This window comes from Alosa alosa, chromosome 8 (genome assembly GCF_017589495.1).
Source record: "Alosa alosa isolate M-15738 ecotype Scorff River chromosome 8, AALO_Geno_1.1, whole genome shotgun sequence".
In the NCBI taxonomy this organism is placed as follows: domain Eukaryota; kingdom Metazoa; phylum Chordata; class Actinopteri; order Clupeiformes; family Clupeidae; genus Alosa; species Alosa alosa.
Window position 1 is genome coordinate 35601787 of NC_063196.1, and position 21200 is coordinate 35622986.

A 21200-nucleotide genomic window follows, 5' to 3' on the forward strand; every position below is an offset into this window, starting at 1 on the left:
GATCTTGTGCGTGCGTGTGTGTGGGTCCTGGGCATTCAGAGACCCACTGGCTGAGTTGACGTGTGTTGTCCTGCAAACACACTCTGATTGGCTGGGAGGAAAGGGAAATGACACGCTGTGTGTCGACCAGAATGTTTGTTTGTTTGTTTGTTTTGTTTGTTGTTTAGTTAAGTCTCCACACTACCACAACACTAAACTGTATGTGCTACTATATGTATGTTGCTGTATTGTTTTTATATGCAAAGTTTGAATATTTTTTTAAATGAATGTCCATTTTGAGAATGTAAATCTTTTATATTTGTGTATGTTAAGTTGATGTTTTTAAATTGCGTGTGTGAGAAGGTGGAAGATTCAGTATTAATATCTGATAGAACAGGGAAGATGCTTTGGGCACGGCTCCTACACTCACACACGTACACACACACACACACACACACACACACACACACCCCAGGCAGACTAGCCAATCGCTACCCAGGAGGCGCTTGGTGTCGCGCTTTCTCACACTCCTGAAGGGGGTTCCCCAGAGACTGGAACGTTCTCCAGCGGTTCCCCAGAGACTGGAACGTTCTCCAGCGGTTCCCCAGAGACTGGAACGTTCTCCAGCAGTTCCCCAGAGACTGGAACGTTAACAGGGTAGTTAACAGTGTTGGTGTGGGGCAGTTCTTACCTCTGAGGGCATTTGACACTTGGTTACTGAAGGGTAGTCCTTACCCCGGGGGTATCTGGGCTGTGAGGGGTATCTGCCTGCATGTGTGTGTGCTCCATCACGCCCCCTGGCGCCTCTGTGCTTGCCTGCGTTCTACATTCCGTCCATGGTAGCGGCCGCCATCAGCTGATCTGCTCTGCAGGGGAAGCTGCCCCGCATGTGGGCCGGACGCGTGCCACGACTGGGCCATATCTGCTGGGTGTGTGGGCCGGACGCATGCCACGACTGGGCCAGATCTGCTGGGTGTGTGTGGCTATCGGACGTCTCTTCTCATCTGTGGTCTTTCTTGTGTATGTATCGTGCTGTCGCCATGGTGATGTGCTGTATGATCCCAATAAATGAAACATTATAAACCGCAATTTACACTCACTTTTTTTTTTTTTTTTTTTTTGGTCTTGCGCTCACACAAGACCAATCAAAAAAAAGAGAGTGGCTACACAATAGCCAATCAGAAAATAGCACTATTGTATCTGGGTAAGATTTAACACAACAACCACTGGAAAAAAAGCACATCGAGCATCACTTTGAGCACAGAGTAAGTCTTTTAATGTGTAAGTTCACAACTCGTTTCACACAAATGGTGACAACTTTACTGCTGTTAGAGAATGTTTCCCAGATAATTAGCATCAGTGGTTCATGAGTGTCTGTAACACAGCCAGTAACTTGCTCAGAACTAGTAGCCTAGGTCTAGGTGTCAAGAGTTTTTTTTGCCCAATATTGCACATTATCTACTTACTGTAGGAGGGCATTGCTCCTACATACCCCCATGTATGAAATATAATCGCCTTGCTAGGTCACACCTACGCGCACACACACGATCCAGATCACACGAGTTCTCACCACATAGTGAGTGCGCTTTAGTTATTTCTCGTATTGGGATGGAGTGTTTGGAGTGAACGGCGCGTCAGTGGCACAGAGCGCGATAAGTCTGATTGAGGTCACGTCACCGCAGTAGATGCGGAAGGAAGACCTTTGTACCAACTGACGGAAATTCCATCACACTTGTGGCTGGTAGGCCTACCGGAGAGATGTGACTTAGACTCGTCTTGCATCTGTAGGCGAGACGGGACAGCGTCGGTCATTCACACATGAGAATGGAGTCAAACCGGTCCAGCTACTGTGTGTTCTGCAGTATTGCCAACGGAACAGAACCGACCACGGAGATCTTATCCCAGGTAAACTATTTCACTAAAGCGAACAGCGAGCTCAGTCACCGCAGTAGCTACCAAGCTCCCTCAGCATCAACCCTTTTCCTAAAATGGGTGTCCGTGTATGTTCCCATAGCAACTCACATCCACATTGAGCTCGCAATGTTTTGCTTGTGTTGAACTATTAACTTTAGACCAAAGATTCTAGAGCGGAGCGCTCTAGAATCTTTGCTTTAGACTACAGTTTGAACTGAACAGTAGAACTGTTACAGTTAGAGTTTAAACAGTTCAATTAAAAAAAAAAAATTCTCTATGCGGCTATAGTGACATATACTGTAAGACATAGCACAACATATAAGACATAACATAACAAATAACAGGACAAAAGAAAGAATAGGACAGAGTGTAAGGGGGGGTCCCAGTCCCAGGGAGGGAGGAGGAGGGGGCTTGGAGCATATTCAAGTTCAAAAGACGAATAGCCTCAAAAGTAAAGGTGGCCTTCCTCCTGTTAGTCCTAGCCAGAGGACAGCGCAGACGCCTGCCAGAGGGCCGTTCAAAAACTCTATGTAGGACATTGGTAGAGTCTTCTAGGATGCAGTTGGCTTTTCTTCATGTTGCCTTGTCGTGCAGTGATGTCAGACTGAAGAGAGCGGGGCCAATGATTTTAGAACATGTGTTCACAATGCTCTGAAGGTGTTTCTTATTTTTGACTGAGAGGGAGTGAAACCAGCACATGGATGGAAAGGTCAGTATACTGTAACGTCGGTGTCTTTTGGACTGAGTGCTAGCCTCCCAGAATGCAATGTGTGTGAATGCTGGTTTGTGTAATGTCGGTTCTAGTTAGTGTAATTGCGTTTTCCGTGTCATGTATGTGTTAGCTTGTGTAGTCTTTCTTTACGTTGTACCTCATGGATTTTGCCCGGTGTATTGTATGTGACTACCCTGTTTGTGTATCGTGCTTGTTTTATTGACTTCCCTTGTGTTTCCTATGTAATGGTGACTTGGTCTGTGTCCCTGCTCTCGTTCTCTGCTAATAAACCTTTTGATTGGACAACTGTGTGTGTAAGCTATCAAATCGCTACATTGGTGTCAGAAAGCGACTTTATCATCATGGCCTCGCCCAGCGAGAGAGTTGGGAATGGAAGACCATACCACTGGGTGGAGCACCCTGCAAGAGGATCCAGAGAGAGCCCTTGTAAGGGCTGCTATCGTTACTGCTGCCGGGGGAGAGGAGCTGTCGCCTGGACCTGCCTGCTGCCATGGGAGGAGATCTTGCCGGAAGAGGGGCCTGAAGAAGCGCTCGCAGAAGATGATGCCTTTTCGCGGTTTAAGGCTGGGAGCTGGCGGTGGCCCACACGTCGAGCAGAGCCGAGAGGAGAGCGGCGAGGAAGAAGTGTCGCTGGGGCAGCTTAACCCGCGATGGGGCAGGGGCAGCTCTCGACGGGAAAGGCTCTCCTGAACTTTAAAACGTTTGGGTGCGCGTGTAGAGGCACCCGTGCTGTGTGGGCATACGTTCTAGTTGGGCTGTTGGCCGGGCGCCAGAAAACAAAAGGTTCGCTGTGTTGGGTGATAGCATGAGGCAGAAAAGAGGGGGGTCAAGCCTTCGTCGTGACCATGATGACTGGAGTGGAGCGGGCCGGGCAAAGGAGGACAGCTCTGCAAGGAGGCAGCACGAGGAGGGACGCTGAAACCGTAGCCGGACGGCCTGAGAGCTCAGCTGGGGTCCGCTGCAGCGGAGCTGGTGCCTGCCTATCCTGGTGGTGCAACTGTGGAGGGAGCCACAGTTGACCCGTGGAGTTCCAGTGCTTGGGGTGCCACAGTCTACAGTAGTAAGGCCACCGGGCCCCGCCTGGAGAGGAGGGAGTGCCGTGGTGACACGCCGGAAAGTGCAGCCTGAGGGCGGCTGCTGAGAGGGAGCTGGTGACGCCCGGGTGTGCGTGGCTGCTAGTACGCCCACTGGATTGCTAGCAGCGTGGCTCCCCGTTGAGTGAGCTCCCTGCGCCTGTGCACCCCACGTTGTTGGCAGTACCGCGAGACTGATGGACTGAGCGGGTGAATGCCCACACCGACGCTATGGCAATGGCTATGGAGGAGATATTGCCGAGGACGGCAATAGCTCATGAGGGGCTGTGTAACGCCGGGTGTCTTTGACTGAGTGCTAGCCTCCCAGAATGCAAATGTGTGAATGCTGGTTTGTGTAATGTCGGGTTCTAGTTAGTGTAATTGGCGCTTTCCCGTCATGTATGTGTTAGCTTGTGTAGTCTTTCTTTACGCTATGTACCCTCATGGATTTTGCCCGGTGTATTGTATGTGACTACCCTGTTTGTGTATCGCGGCTTGTTTTATTGACTTCCCTTGTGTTTCCTATGTAATGGTGACTTGGTCTGTGTCCCTGCTCTCGTTCTCTGCTAATAAACCTTTTGATTGGACAACTGTGTGTGTCGCTATCAAATCGTTACATTGGTGTCAGAAACGACTTACGATCATGGCCTCGGCCCAGCGAGAGAAGTTGGGAATGGAAGACCATACCACTGGGTGGAGCACCCTGCAAGAGGATCCAGAGAGAGCCCTTGTAAGGGCTGCCATCGCACTGCTGCCGGGAGAGGAGCTGTCGCCTGGACCTGCCTGCTGCCATGGGAGGAGATCTTGCCGGAAGAGGGGCCTGAAGAAGCGTTCGCAGAGAAGATGATGCTCGGCGGTTTAAGGCTGGAGCTGGCGGTGGCCGCGACGCGTGAGCAGAGCCGAGGGAGAGCGGCGAGGAAGAAGTGTCGCTGGGGGCAGCGAACTCACGACGGTGGGGCAGGGGCAGCTTCGACGGAAAGGCTCTCTGAACTTTAAAACGTTTGGGTGCGTGTGAGAGGCACCGCTGTGTGGCTCGTTCTAGTTGGGCTGTTGGTCACCAGAGAAAACAAAAAAAGGTTCGCTGTGTTGGGTGATAGCATGAGGCAGAAGAGGGGGCCGCCTTTCGGCCGTGACCATGACTGAGTGGGATGGCCCGAGCAAAGGAGGACAGCTCTGCAAGGAGGCAGCACGAGGAGGACGCTGAAACCGTAGCTGACGGCCTGAGAGCTCAGCGCTGGTCCGCTGCAGCGAGCTGGTGCCTGCCTATCCTGGTCGGGTGCAACTGTGGAGTGGAGCGACAGTTGACCCGCGAGTTCCAGTGCTTGGTGCCACAGTCTACAGTAGTAAGGCCACCAGGGCCCGCCTGGAGGAGGAGTGCCGGGTGACACGCCATGAAAGTGCAGCCTGAGGGTGGCTGCTGAGGGAGCTGGTGACGAGCGGGTCGGCCACGTGGCTGCTAGCACGCCCGCACTGGATTGCTAGCAGCGTGGCTCCCCGTTGAGTGAGCTCCTGCGGCCTGTGCACCCCACGTGTTGTTGGCAGTACCGCAGACTGATGGACTGAGCGGGTGAATGCCCACACCGACGTTATGGCAATGGCTAAGTGAGGAGATATTGCCGAGGACGGCAATAGCTCGCGAGGGGCTGTGTAACGTCGGTGTCTTTTGGACTGAGTGCTAGCCTCCCAGAATGCAATGTGTGTGAATGCTGGTTTGTGTAATGTCGGTTCTAGTTAGTGTAATTGCGTTTTCCGTGTCATGTATGTGTTAGCTTGTGTAGTCTATCTTTACGTTGTACCTCATGGATTTTGCCCGGTGTATTGTATGTGACTACCCTGTTCGTGTATCGTGCTTGTTTTATTGACTTCCCTTGTGTTTCCTATGTAATGGTGTCTTGGTCTGTGTCCCTGCTCTCGTTCTCAGCTAATAAACCTTTTGATTGGACAACTGTGTGAGTCGCTATCAAATCGTTACAATACTTTCAATAAAGGAGGTGTAAAAAATGCTGAGAATCTTCATGTTCACTCCAAAGGAGTAAAGCTTCCTCAAGAAATACTGCCTCTGTTGACATTTTTAAATAATCACCTCTGTATTAGAGTCAAAACAGTTTGTCATCAATGATAGTGCCCATGCAGGTATTTATATTCATAGTGTACAACTTCCACTGGTTCCCCATGGACTGTAGTTGCAGTCCTGCTTCCTCCATGCTTAGTGAAGTCAATGAACATCTCCTTGGCCTTTGTTTTACATTTAGCTCCAAAAAGGAGCTATCACACCATTCCACAAACTCACTGAGGACATGCCCTATACCAGTGATCTCCAATGATAAATCAAGGGCACCAGGTAGCCCATGAACGGCTATGAGAGCCCTGTACACCTTCTAAAAAAAATAGCCATCAGTCAGATCATCGCTTCTAAAACACACGCCCATTGTGAAGTTTTCAATATATATTTAAGTCTAGACTAGAACCATTTTAAGAATGTATGTAGCCATACATCTGTAACATTACATTTATATTGGTGATACCTTACAAATTGTAGCTGCGTTAAATTTTAGCCTTTGGCTCCAAATCCGTTTCCCTATTCAATCTTTAAACAACAACGGAAGCGGAGCGAATACATGCTGCTCGCACGCATACACAGTAAAGGGGAAAAAACTCGCTTGTCTGGTGTAGCCAATGGAAGCATATCTTTGCAAATGTTCTGTGGCCATTCTATGTTTGTCAAATACGGTTCTTGCATGATTGTTCAAGGACTGAAAAACAATTGCTTTAGCTCACAGGCCTTTTCTCCTCCGTAGGCTACTGCTGTATAATAGCGCTGAAAATGTTGTGGCATGCTTGACTGAGCAGGACTGTACAGTACCTTTTTTGTCAGATCATGGAGAGATTTCAGGTGTGCAATAACTTTAAAAGGAGACTTCATATGTTAGGGTGGTGTGGGTGATTTACTATTGAAATGTTAAAACCGAATTGTCCACTGAAATCAGAACTTAAACAACCTCTGAATTCATAATGGTGGGTGGGTATAAATTGGGTACACATTGTAACCCAAATTATTAATTGCACAAAAATATTGTTTTTTTGTTAAAAAAATAAAATTAGATTCCCCATGCAAACTTTAAAATGAACAAACTGAACAAATATGTTGGTAGTGTTGCATATTGATATAAAAGTATTGAAGAATCAGATGAAAGTACAGTTGCTTAATAAAAAGACTTATTGGCCTACAGAATATTGATAATTTAAAAGTAAAAATCACATAGGCCTATTATTTAGGAGGACTATCCTCGCAAAAAAGGGGTGAGGGTCTGTTTGTTTCAAATGAGTAGCCCTCCATATGATTTCGGGTCTTCAGGTAGCCCTCATTCCAAAAAAGGTTGGAGACCCCTGCCCTATACCATATAGCAGGGAAAGGAGAACAGTATCGTCAGCAAACTAGATCACTAGATGACGATCAGCATGGCGGCTTCTACAGTCATCTGTGTACAAGATGAAAAGTAGTGGTGAGAGGACAAAACCCTGGGGTGAGCCAGTGGACGTGTATCTGATGTCGAGAACCTCTTGTTGACCGGTACCGTCTGTGTTCTTTGGGTCAGAAAGTCTGTGATCCACAGAATTAGCTGATGATCCAGGTTGAAACAGTCCATACGTTTTTTTAGCCAACATGTGAGGTTGAATGGTGTTAAAGGCAGACGAGAAATCCATGAATAGGAGCCGGGCAAAAGAATTTGGGCTTTCTACATGTTCATGGATGGCATTCAATTGAATATGTAGATTTTGGCATCATCCACCCCTCTTTAGGCACGATATGCAAACTGAAGAGGATCCATCTTTGAAGCTGTGGCGCAGATAATGTGAGCTTTCACAATCCTCTCAAAGGCCTTCATAGCAAGGGAGGTGAGGGCTATGGGTCTTAGGTCATTCAGGACTTCAGTTACAATCAATGGTGTTGAAGTGGTAAGTAGGCTAAGCAATAAAAAGTAGTGGAATTATTTGTGGTTGACCTGAAAATTTTGACTTGGTGATCAAAAAGTTAGAACTATGGATTTGATGTTGGCTGCAAATTCAGAGCATTAACGATAACAGTTAACCTACATTGTTTTAGTATAGCATAGGCTACTCTTACAAATATTTGGCTAGCAAACATCTGCTCTGTGTTGTCTTGTGACAAAGTCTCCTGCTTCAATTGTTTCCAGTTTCATAGAAATTTGCAGTAACTACAAAATCCAATAACATTAGGCCTACCACCATCGCGCTGATGGTGTTGCCTTGGCGATGCCTTGGTGTTGGTATAGGATGAGGACGTGGTGTGTTTCAGTGACATCTCCTTCAGTTCATCATTATCTTGTGCGTGTGTATGTGTGTGTGTGTGTGTGTAGGATGAGGACGTGGTGTGTTTCAGTGACATCTCCTTCAGTTCATCATTATCTCGTGTGTGTGTGTGTGTGTAGGATGAGGACGTGGTGTGTTTCAGGGACATGTCTCCTGAACATGTCCCCTCATTATCTCTTGTTTGTGTGTGTGTGTGCGTGTGTGTGTGTGTAGGATGAGGACGTGGTGTGTTTCAGGGACGTGTCTCCGGCAGTTCATCATGATCTCTTGCGTGCGTGTGTGTGTGTGTAGGATGAGGACGTGGTGTGTTTCAGGGACATCTCTCTGGCAGCTCCTCATCACTACCTGGTGGTCCCCCGGCGGCACATGGAGGACTGTACTGAGCTCCGTCCAGAGCGCACAGCGCTGGGTGTGTGTGACGCTTCTGATACACACACACACACCGAGTATCATTGTTTTGCGTAAACATACACGCCCTTATCGTCTCACCTCCGCGTGCGTGTAGGTCAGCAAGTATATGGCGCCCCCTAGGGTTATGGTTAGGTTATGGCGTTGATAAACATGCCATAAAATGGCATTGGCGTGTCATACATACACAGTTCATAATATCAGTCTGCACACACACACAGACACACATACCATCCACCAGTGTTGTAGTACTCGAGTCCGAGTCATTAGCTAAATTTAGAGACTCGTGACTTGACTTGGACTTGAGCACTGAATGACTCGAACTTGGACTCGGACTCTACATGGACACTCGCGATGACTCGTCAAGGACTCGACTTTTTTTTGTAATATATCATAAGGCTATAATTGTAGTATGTCAATTTGCTATATGGTTTTAATATCTAAATTATTTGTAATACTAATTTTAGTTCAAGGGAATGTTAGGCTACTGCTTCGTGTCAAAGTAGGCTACATCGCAAGTCACATCATGTTCACATGCAAAGCAAACTAACGTTAACACCAAAATGCCTAGAGACATGGCCGCCGCTATTTCAATGTAGTATTGCCAATATTAGTTCTCATACATGACATGACATTACCTAAGATTACACTCAGCCTAGGCTAAACATCACACACTGCTGCTGGATAGCTGATCATCGTGACTTGGTGAACAGTGTTTTTCCTGACTGATGCGAGAAGCGAGGTTCCATTCACTCATTTTCATTTGGGGCGTGCCCTGCCGTGCTTCTGTCTGTTAATTTGCAGCAGGCTATTATCGGATCGAAAGAAAAATAAACTGAAAGTTTTCCCGATCAAGATATAGCATACTTCTTAAAGGTGCCATGTGTAAGAATTGAGGTAAAAATATCCAAAAAATGAGCTACACGCATCAAAAGAATGTGAAGAAATAAGGGCGATGGTGTCATTAAAAAAATTACAAGGTATAGTGCTGCAGAGATATCAACCTGAATTAGCATGCTAAATTACTAGCCACAGCCCGACAGGTGTCATAATACCAGTTTCGGCCATGGTAGGCGGTATGCGGGCAACATAACCGCCAGCCAAACTGCAATACCGCGGTCTCGGTTGTTACTCTAGGGTAGACCAACTCACTTTCTGGAGGTATACTGCCCCATTTTTTATGGAATGTGGAGTATGAATTGATTTTTTGGCGGACATTACACATGGCACCTTTAATGGTGGGGTCATAAAATATAGAAGCATAACATTAAATTGCCTAGTAGAGTGTCCATGTAGAGTGTCAATGTAGGCCTACTGTACGTGTCGGCGCAAGTGAAACTGACAAACTGAACCTCTCGTGGGTAGACCAGAAACAACTATATTTAAAACCACGAATTACTGTTCAAACGAGCGATTTGATAGCCTAATCCACTGCACGAAAAAAAAGGAAATAGCAACTTGTTATATTTCTAACAGGTGAATATCGTAGCAAATAGTAGCCTATGGCGATGGCAGCTAAAAAAAAAACATTTATTTCACTCATCTCGCTGAAATGAACGTAGAATGTGGCCTGTTGCCTCCGTTAACCGAAAGCTAGTTTTCATCTCTATTGTTGACGAGAAATATGTCTCCATAGTGTCAGTGAAGTGATAACATTATGCAGTTGCAGGTAGCCAGTGTTCACGTCACGGGAGTCAGAAAGAAGCTACCAAGACGGGCCCTGCTCTGTTTATGTCCCTCCCAAACTGCGTAGGCTATTTAACAGCCAGAATTTCTTTAAAAATGCCCAGGAAGGCCCTTTTATGATCCACACTACCTCTTACAAAATAGGCCTACTCCAACGTCCATCTGGCTCTTGTGAAGTATGAACTTCTACAACACTGCCTAGGCTATACAATTGTCAGCAGTCAGTAACAGCATAATGTGACAATGGCCTGTGTGATTGGGATGTGGATTGCTAATTTATTATGAGTAGGCCTATAGGCATGGTATGGCTATCGTATGGTATTCTCTCCGATATAATATCTCATTGGGTTTGGCAAGAAATTTGGCAATACTACTTTCACACAAGTGATGGCACCTCTGCTTGGAGACAGAAGATTGTCCGTTTTGCTTTTAAGGATTTCATCTGCAATGGGAAAAAATGGAATGATATGTAGGCTATGCTTACTTTAGTGCTGGACTTGGACTCGACTTGATCAATAGTGACTCAACTCGGACTCGACGTGGATCAATAGTGACTTGACTCAGACTTGACTCGGATGAGTAGTGGACTCGACTCGGACTTGACTTGGATTTTTTTTTAATGACTTGAACTTGACTCGGACTTGAACACTGGGGACTCGAACCTGGACTCGGACTCGAGCTATAGTGACCAGGGCTCCAGAGTGCATCCAATTTGGTCGCATATGCGACCTAACTTTTCAAAAGTGCGACTAAAAAAAATCGGAGGTCGCACCAGTGCGATCAGCAATTCGAGAGAGGAAAAAGTGTCCGCATTGAAACTCTACCTTACTCTACGGTTCAATAACAGACACATATTTGGCCAATATTGTGGTTTAAACAAATCACAGATAGTGAAGGGCGGGACCTCCCCTCTGATTGGCCGTGGCCCAGTGCCCGTGTGTAAATTTGAAAATGCGTGTGCTGCAGAGAGAGAGAGAGCGAGAGAGAGGTCAGAGACCCATCAGATAAACAGAGTGGATGTAGTTGCATTACAGTGTGGTCACATAGGCCGAGATAAATGTACCCTCTCCCCACTGCCTTTCGGCGGCTGGCAGCAGCAAACCGATCAGACGAGCCCGAGATGATGATCAAGTTTATCGTTGCCTATGATAGGCCTAGTGAAACTTCCCTTCACCAAGTTCAGTCCGAAATAATTATTCACCAGAAAAATAGTTTGGACGTAAACCCGACGTACAGGAATGCCACTTGCGCCAAATTTATAGGAGTCATTGCAGATGAAAAGACGTCTTAAAATGTCGAACAATGCATACAAGGCCTTCCCGAACGATAGAGATACAGATATAGCCGAAAAGGAGTGCGTCATTGACCGCAGTTACATGCAGGGAGTAACCCGGTTTTCAACAGCAATATTCGCTTTTTGTGCTGCGAAGTTGTGTAAACTCATTCTGATGGCATCAATCCATTTAATCCGTTATTTGACAAAACCGAATATCGCTGCTACATTTAAAGCCCGAATATTCCCTGCATGTATAACTGTGGTCATTGTGTACGGTGAATTGAATGGACACATTTAGATCGAGCATGGCAAGTCATTGCAATAGCCTATAATAATAGGCCTACCATTTCGTTACTGCATTAACCATAGTGATGTTCTTATTGGAAAATTAAAAAGTTAATTGCGTTGTGGGGCTGTCAAATGGTTATTGCAATCATTGCAAAATCACATAAAAATCCCCCAGGCTACTTGGAACATCTCTTTAAATTGTGCTCAAATACATTTCTATGGAAGATGCTAGCATGGCGAGCTGGTTTAGCCAAGGCCTAAAGGTCATGAAGGATAGTATGTAAGACATTGAGCCATGAGATGTGCAGTTTGAAGCCCTTAAAAGACGTGCACTGTTTACTCACTGTTATTTTTATTTAATTCATCTTGAGATGTTTTAAGTTTAAATTTCAGCTCAGTGAAGCACTTAAAGCACCAACACTTCATTAAGTTACTTTTCTTGTAGAATTGTAAATTATAGGTCATAGGACAACCTATATAGGACAGTAATTAAGGGAAAAAAGTGAACCTGCTGCAGTGTTTAATGCGATGTGGTTGAACATTTGGGTGCACCTAACTTTAGTGCTGGTGTACCTAAGAAAAAAAAGTTAGGCGCACCAGTGCAACCAGTGCAACCAGTTAGTCTGGAGCCCTGTAGTGACTTGATTACAACACTGCCATCCAACACACACTAGATAGATGGACAGATAGATAGATACTTTATTGATCTGCAAGGGGAAATTCTACACACACACACACCATCCACCCAACACACACACTCCACACACAAAAACACTGTCTACCCAACACACACACAGCACTGTGTGTGACGCTTCTGATATCCACCCAACACACACACACACACATAAATACACACATGTCAATGCACACACAGAGCTCACAGCAGTGGGTGGGGCTGACTGAGCGGTGCTGTCTTGTTTTCCCACAGTGGTGAGAATGGCCAACATGGGACTCTCAGCGCTGCAGGCCAATAACGTCACAGATTTTAACGACATCAGGTGAACCCCACTCTGCTCCACGATATGGACGTATTCTAGTACGATATGGACGTATTCTAGTATAATATGGACGTATTATATGATATGGACGTATTCTAGTATAATATGGACGTATTATATGATATGGACGTATTCTAGTATTATATGGACGTATTCCAGTACGATATGGACATATTCTAGTACGATATATATTATGACCATATTCTAGTATGATATGAACATATTCTAGTACAATATACGATATGGACGTATTCTAGTACGATATACAAATTCTAGTACGATATCCGATGTGGACGTATTCTAGTACTATATTCAAATTCTAGTATGATATGGACATATTGTAGTATGATATGGACGTATTCTAGTATGATATGGACATATTGTAGTATGATATGGACGTATTCTAGTACGATATGGACGTATTCTAGTATGATATGGGCATATTCTAGTACGAAATATGTATTCTAGTACGATATACGTATTCTAGTATGATATGAACGTATTCTAGTATGATATGGACATATTGTAGTATGATATGGACGTATTCTAGTACGATATGGACGTATTCTAGTATGATATGAACATATTTAAGTACAATATATGTATTCCTCCTCTTCTCCTCCTCCCCCTCCTCTCCTCCTCATCCCCTCCTCCTCTCCTCCTCCTCCTCCTCCCCTCTCCTCCTCCTCCTCCTCTCCTCCTGAGGTTGGGTTTCCACGTCCCTCCTCAGATCTCCGTGCCCCACCTACACCTGCATGTTCTTGCTCCCCGCAGTCGCATGTACGAGGACCAACCCAATTATGTTTCCCGTCGTTACAACGCCGTTAACGTTACTGGACGTTAAATGCGGTGTGTTACTATGCATTGATTGAATAAACTGTGTAATCCGAACACACCCCTGGCTCACAGCTAGTGAGGAGGTGGGTTAAGCAGAGTCATGTTTCATGATAGTAATCAGAGCCAGTGTTTTTACACACTTGCCACACGCGCAACACACACACACGCAACAGCTAAAAGAGATTCGACGAAACAGCAGAGGTCAGGAGCAATCCGACGATGAAAAGTTGGCATTTTCAAGGTGGAGATATAAGCACTACTTCAAATTCATTGTGGTCAAAGGCAAGAACGTGCATGTAATGTGTGCATTATGTCGAAGCGAAGACTTTGTCGACATCCGTTGTAATCTGTAATTTAATGAAGCATCACACACGCATCTAAAGCTAGTGGCCAAAAAACACAGATACCTCCACCACAGATGATAGCTTGCCATCCACTAGCAAAGAAGGACTCGGAGCAAAGTCCTCCAAGCATTAAAAGCGAGATCTTTCTGACTCACAACAAAAACCTATGACACAGGCTGAAGTCAACCGTAGGTCTGTGGATGTGCAATATCTTTGAATTTCCCCTTGGGGATCAATAAAGCATCTATCTATCTATCTATCTATCTAATAAATATCGAAAGTTATATAGCCTACAAATACCTGTCTGTTCTCATTTCAACTGGCTGCTCAAAACTGCTCAAAAAAATCCAAATTCTTTGACATATAGCAACTTTTTTTTGTAACAGTAACGCAAATAGTTACTTTCCCTGGTAACGAGTTACTCTTATCATAGAGTAATTCAGTTACTAACTCAGTTACTTTTTGGAACAAGTAGTGAGTAACTTCTTCTTCGTTGCTGTGGCCGTTTATGATCCAATCAGCAACATCAGAAATAGAACAAACAAGTTACAGTGCTTATAAAAAGTATTCAGGCCTATGCTGAAGTTGACTAAAAAGAGTTAGCCTATTAGCTGGTTTGATGCCCATTGAGCTCAGTGCATATCAAACCAGCTAATAGGCTAACTGAAACACCATGCCACCATGCCAATGTATCCTGGATCCATTAAATAACTGGCCTTTAAAAATAAAAATCTGCCTGCCTCTATGGGAATTCAAAATAGGTTTAACATAGGGGTATGAATACTTATGCACCCTGTATTTTAATGAAGAACATTTATTTATGTACAATGCATTATTCATTCACAAAGAAAATTGTTGTCCTTAAAGGTTGGATTTTTCCTCATTTTTTTTTAAATTAAGGCATTAAGATCCATTTTCAAAAGATTTTTTTATTTTTTATATTCCTCTTTTGTAGTCAACTTTAGCATAGGCCTGAATACTTTTTATAGGCACTGTAACTTGTTTGTTCTTATTTATATTTCTGATATGTTTATAGGCACTGTATACTGCAGTTTAGACCCTTTTCAAATGCTGTCACCAAGCACAAAATTACATATTTACCATTACAAAGAGTTTACAACAAATTTAACCTAAAATTAAAAATGATAAAGTTATCGTGTGTTGTTGTAGACATACAAGTCTTTATACCCCACACGTAGTGGTTGCCACTGAGAACCAGGAAACTCCTAGAACCTTGTAGTGTCAGCCTGCTAGTCCAACAGAATCTTCTGCCTGGCAGCCTAAACTACTGACCTCCAGTGATGGAACGGAACCGTCACTTAAATTAGTAAGACCTATGACCACGTATAGCAGAATTCGCCTTTAACTTGCTTGATGAAGATGTTCCTCTAGTAAACTGTTAGATTTCAGAATGCATTTTTAATTTTATGTTAATAATTAAAATGTATTTTGTGGATTTTGGATTTGAATTTTTAAATGAAATATATATAACTTCATGTTCTTCAACAGTTTCTGCGCAAATCATTAGTACATGAGGAGGAGAAATTCGGCAGCGATGCTGCTGCCATAGAAAGATTGGTACTAAAGGTTTATTTTAACTAGAGCAACAGCGCCATCTGGTGTTAACAGACGCTAAAACATCCACTTGTTTTCCACACATCACGTGATAACAACACGGAAGACGTGAGATCTAATCGGCGGTAGCGTCAACTCAATCCAGTGTCTCCAATCACTGCTTTAACGGCACTTTAGGACGCGATGACAGATCAGGAGAGTAATGGTGACCCGAAAGAGACATTTTCAAATGGTGACACTTGTATATTCTGCAGAATTGCGTCCAACAACACAGACACCGAAATTGTACATTGTGTGAGTTCTCTTTTTAGCTAGCCTACTGCGCAGCTTTAGTTTTATCTATAGACATATCTTGGTTTTCTCTGTAGCCAAATCAGTTTTAAAGTACTAAAGTAGCAACCAAATGAGTTGTATATTACATTTTTCTGTCAATTTCCTTGAATGATATTCACATTTCCAGAACAGTAAGTGATATTCACATTTACAGATCATTAATTTCCCATTGTCCTACGTAATTTAGAACGACCATTAACCGTATGTTATCTGCACACCTATGAAGTAGATCCATTTTTTTGGCCGTATCACACTTGTATATTAATTCGCCAAACTCGTTGTGAAGTTTAAATGAACTGTCACGTTGCATCCGAGCTGTAAAATGCAGACGTTCAGAACATTGCAACATTGTAGCATATGACGGAGGTGGTTTTTAGCTAGATGGAAGACAGCAGGCTAAGTAAAAGCAACGTTTCAAAGCTGAAGTTCATCAGAATCTTGGGATACGCCCGCTTGACAACGGGAGAGATAGAACTAACGACTGGCCTTTGGCCGTAGCAACCATCCATTTAGAACTAGTAACGGCAGTTTGTCCTGTGAGTTGAGAAATTAGTTGATATGTGTCGGAAGAAATTAGTTCTACAAACAAGACAGTTTTAGCTATTAAAACGTTTAGATTGTAACAGGAAATGAACACAACGCAAGTGGCAACAGTGGAATAAGTGGGATAATGGACTCCACGGTGGTCTGTTCACAGAAGTTAATGCACTATTTAGGTTTAAACGCCCCGGCGCTGCGTCGGGCCGTTTTACAACCTCGACCGTGCATTAACTTCTGTGAACAGACCACCGTAAAAATCCATTATCCCTTACGTAAGTGATATTCACATTTACAGAACCGAACAGTAAGTTCATTTCTGAAAAGAAGTGTCCTGAAACTGCACCGCACTTTCTCACAGTTCATGAAAATGGCCATGCGCAGTTTATCGCTTAAGTTCAGCAGCTTACTGTGGTTCTCAAACTGTTTTCATTTGGCCACTGTGTGTGTGACAAAGAGACAGACAGGGGGCCTGTACTACGAAGCGGGGTTACTGGCTTATCTGGGTAACTTCGAGAGTAACTTGATCACGTGTGGGCGTAACTTCCCGATTAACCCGCATACTCACGAAAAGGTGGATAGGTTTTAACCGAGGTATGCTGCCTTGGCAATTTACGCTGCATCTCAAACCTGCTCCGACCAGGTTATGTTCTTGGTTAACCCGGGTTTCTGTTAACCACACCCTTTATAAGTACCACCCTCCACTAACAATTTCTCCCGACATGTACGGCGCATCTGGATGATCCATACGACATTGGAGCGCAAATCGTGAGGCACTCTCTTCGCAGGGCGAGGGGTTTTAGAGACCGCCAGAAAATATATATAGCCTACCCGTGAAGATCTACAATCCCTCGGCTGACAATCTATGAAGATATAGATTGTCAGCCGAGGGAATTCGTTATCTTTGTCAGATGATCTAGGAAGACGTCTCATAGCAATGCCCGTACACTGTACGTGGACATTCATGTATTCAATCGGTGATGCAAGAATACTGTAGGCCTATGTCCGAAAATAAATCGGACATAGGCCTACAGTATGCTGAACATCTGAGCAAGAATAGCCTAAAATAAATCGGACATAGCCTACAGTAGGCTTAATAAATAAAAATCACCATTTTAACAAACGTTTGGCAATGGTGTTGCATCTGAAATGTTCACAGGATTAGGCATGCACTAAATCAGTCAATGGGGGCTACTTAAACATTCAATTATCCTTATTACTGTAATCTATATGCCCACTTCTGAATTGGGTTGCATCTGTAGGCCTTTCTATGAACTCAAAATAGGCTATTTAATGATTTCAACTCATTTCAGACATTCCGCAAGCTACTAATCCTCCGTAACACATATTTGAAGAACATGTGGGAATAAAACTTTACTTTTAGGCATTTAGGCTACCCGATCTGCAATACGTTGCCAACAGCCTTGCTTTTTACTCACTGCCGACGATTTTGATTTTTGTCAGAGTGGGTTTTAATTCCTCATAACTTGTCATAATAATTGTGCATTCCTCATCCGTGAAATAAAGGGGATCGCATCATCATTGAAAGTGGTGACTTGGCTGCAACCTGCCCCTTTATGTGAACGCCAAGACAAACTCAATTAGGTTAACCCCGGCTCAACAAATCAACTTCATAATCAGCGTCGTAGTACCGATTAACACCTCTTAAGATAACCAGGTTTTGTCAACCCTGGTTTAACAAAGTAACCCTGGGTTACATCTGGGTAGGTTAACCTCCCTTCGTAGTACAGGCCCAGGGTTCAGTGTGCAGCAAAGATTCTAGAACAGAGCAAGATAGATCAGTTACGTCATAGGCATGAAGTACGCTCTGAGCCCGACAGGGCGCCATTTTGGTAAGCTCAGCGCAATATTTCATATACAGTTCCAATTATGAGCCCACCTGAACAGCTGTTTTAACGTTACCAGCTGTTTTTTTACTCGGTAATGAACTGGAAGAACTGACAGTGTGAAAGGCCCGATTGATCTTTTTCAAGTTTACACTGAATAAGGTAAAGGCCTATTATTTAGACAGAAGTAGCTATTGTAGGCCTACTTGTAAATTATAGATCACATAAAATCCCATTGAGAGACTGTATAGCCTACTTATAAGCTAGCTAGCAGGCAAACTAACTTAGCTAACGTTATATTATCACAATTTTTCTGTTTTCTACCTGTAGGCTATAAGTTAACCCTTTGTTCACGGCCTGCTTAAACAAAGCGCCTATAGGCTGATAGATAGCCTATCAATCACTAATAAGGTCGAGATTTCACTCAAGCGTCTGATGTTCATAACTTAAATAAATGCAAATGTTAGGCCTAGGCTAAACACAACCGTGCTTAACAAATTTGTATCGTTTCCATGTAGTCAAAAACTCCCAAATGGTCCTGCTTGCTTGTAAAATGTATATGACCACAAGTTTGTTTTCAAATCATTTCAAAATCATTAGCCTATTTACAGGCTGCAGCCAACTTAGCCTAAAACACGATATGTTATAATTGAAAACATTTGCTTGAGTTATAAATTAGCTGTAGTCCTATTATTTAGGCGTATACTCATCTACTGTAAATCCTCAAATTATGACTAGGCTCTTTTATTTACTTATAGGCTGTGTAAGCACATGCCTTTATTTAATTAAGCATTATTTACTTTGTATTAAATTCGTATAGGCTGCGTCGCGGCAACAATTGTGCAAATGTGTATGACTGCTTCAGCCTCTCGCAAGCTCAAAAGAGGGCAGCAAGCGACTGAAAAGTGTTTCTTGCGTGCGTTCATTCTCTCATTCCCTCTCCAAAATGTTGTTCTAGGCCAAGAGCATGAACCCAGCATCAGTGCGAGCATCACATGAATCTCAGTTGAGACAATAGATTGACCATATTGTACAATTGCAAAGCCTCATCATAGGCATGTTACATTCATGACATGAAAAGTGGAACGAAAATTACAAATTACGCAGTCGGCTAAACGTTTTAAACTTGCGCAAAACTGATGAACCCAGCATCGGTGCGTCGCATAAATTAAAACACAAATTGAAGCAACAGCTTGACCATTGGACAATCCTACCACAAAACCTTTCCATAGGCATGCAACGTTTATGACATAAAAAGTGGAATATGAACGCATTTCATCACACCTGACAATTAAACGGAGTTGTGGCTGTTGTGCGATTTGACTGATTCTTGAGTTTCGGCGCAGTGTTGACTTGCGCGTCTTTTTAAGATGGTGAGCGTAGGCCTAAACGAAGGAAAGCCCTCTAATCGGATGGGCAAGACTGACAAGTAGACGGGCCTAGACCCGTCCAGGGCCCAGTTTCCCGAAAGCTTCTTAAGCCTAAGAGCGTCGTAAAGTCCCTCTTACGAACGTCTTAAGATTTGCCGACTGTTTCCCGAAACCATCGTAGCTTAAGAGGCGTCATTGAAAACACTCGTGAGATCTACGAGTGCTCCAGAGTTCTCGTTACCGGCTAAGAGCGTCTTAACAGTACTTCTCACTGAGGTCACCAACAGGACATACAGAGGAATTACAACTTAGAATACATAATCCAATTTACGTCCCCATTCTTTATTGTGTTTACCTGTGATGAATCAGATTTTAGCGTGCAAAATAGCATAGCATACACTTAATGGTCATAATAATGTGATGAAAAGCGGACAAAAAATGCAATCATTAAGTTATGAAACGAGACGTTGCCAGAATAGTTTGCCATTATCTTTGCTAAGTGAAGGCTATATTTTATTAGGCCTATAAGGTAAAAAGCAGAGAAAGCAACATGTGGTTTAGTCTGTACTGCATCAAAATCTAAGCTATACACATTCCTCACTTTCTTACTCGACTTCTTTCTTATCTTCAAACGTGTTCTTAAATGACACAGCGAAAAAGTATTGCATGGTGCAACAATCTAATCTAATTACAATTATTTATGTCTGTGTGTGGTATATAACCTACTTGGGATGCTTACATGCAGATGTCAAAGTGTTTCTATTTTCGTATTGATGTGAATTAATGTGTAGATCCGAAGTTTAAACGGTAGGCCTATAGCTGTGACGTGCAGTCACCTGACATCACCATCAAATCAGAGGATATTTCAGAACTATTAACGTGGACAACTCCCCTTAAGAGCATCTTAAGAGCAGTGCACGCGCGTTCACGCTACGAGCATGTTCGGGAAACAGTCGGAAAAACCAAACGAACGATCGTAAGATGAATTGTAGAAAACCCTCTTAAGAGCGTGTCTCCGTCGTTATCGGGAAACTGGGCCCAGGCCCGCCCGTGGCTACGCGTAGGCCTATATCAAACAGGTGCTTTCTCTTCGACCTCCACAAATTAAACTACAGTTAATTCCTTAGCCGTTTGAATAAATTTGAGATTGACCTCATGACTGACAACGTTGTGATAAATAGGCTATAATACTAACTTTGCAAAGTCAACTTGAATGCATCAATTTTGAACAAAGTTGTGTAGGCTACACCGCGCCAGTTGAAGTCTGTATGAAAAGATATTGCAAAAGATATTGCACAAGCCACGTTTTGATTTATTTAGGGGAGATGCAGGGAGAGAATGCGTGCTCTACACTACGGACATCTCTATGAAATAATGTAGCCTAGGCTATCAAGGCTAATCCATATTTTAAATAAGCAATCATGGAGACAATAAGTTAATAGGCTAGACAGATATTGTGAGTAGCCTAGACCTAATGCAGGAATTGACGTTACAGTTATTCAGTAACTGTAACGAATTACTGAAATTTAAATTTACCTTTAGACTACTTCGTTTCCCAATAAAGTTGAACGAAACGAAATTACAGCAACGCGTTATCTCCAACACTGGCTATACATGGATTTCTATGGAACGTCACGAAAACATGCGTGCGCAACCAAGAGGCAGATAGC

The 21200-nt window shown here is 43.7% G+C and overlaps 2 protein-coding genes across 9 annotated transcripts in view; both read left to right on the forward strand.

Annotated features, from left to right (window-relative positions):
• LOC125299255 (nuclear receptor coactivator 7) overlaps positions 1–1068 on the forward strand; it is a 42621-nt gene extending 41553 nt beyond the window's left edge. For all 4 annotated transcript variants that reach the window (XM_048250457.1, XM_048250456.1, XM_048250459.1 and 1 more), the window contains exon 17: positions 1–1068. This exon is cut by the window's left edge and continues 538 nt beyond it. The gene's annotated coding sequence lies outside the window, so the exon portion shown is untranslated.
• A 259-nt stretch (positions 1069–1327) lies between these two features.
• The window catches only part of si:dkey-25e12.3 (adenosine 5'-monophosphoramidase HINT3), a 49275-nt gene continuing 29402 nt past the window's right edge, over positions 1328–21200 (forward strand). For 3 of the 5 annotated variants that reach the window (XM_048250272.1, XM_048250271.1, XM_048250270.1), the window contains exon 1: positions 15558–15737. In XM_048250272.1, the coding sequence (XP_048106229.1) occupies positions 15627–15737 (111 nt within the window). In that variant the 5' untranslated portion in view covers positions 15558–15626. Of the gene's footprint in view, positions 1885–2325; positions 2603–15557; positions 15738–21200 lie in introns of those variants that run through there. The other 2 variants (XM_048250273.1, XM_048250274.1) reach the window with 2 other exon arrangements.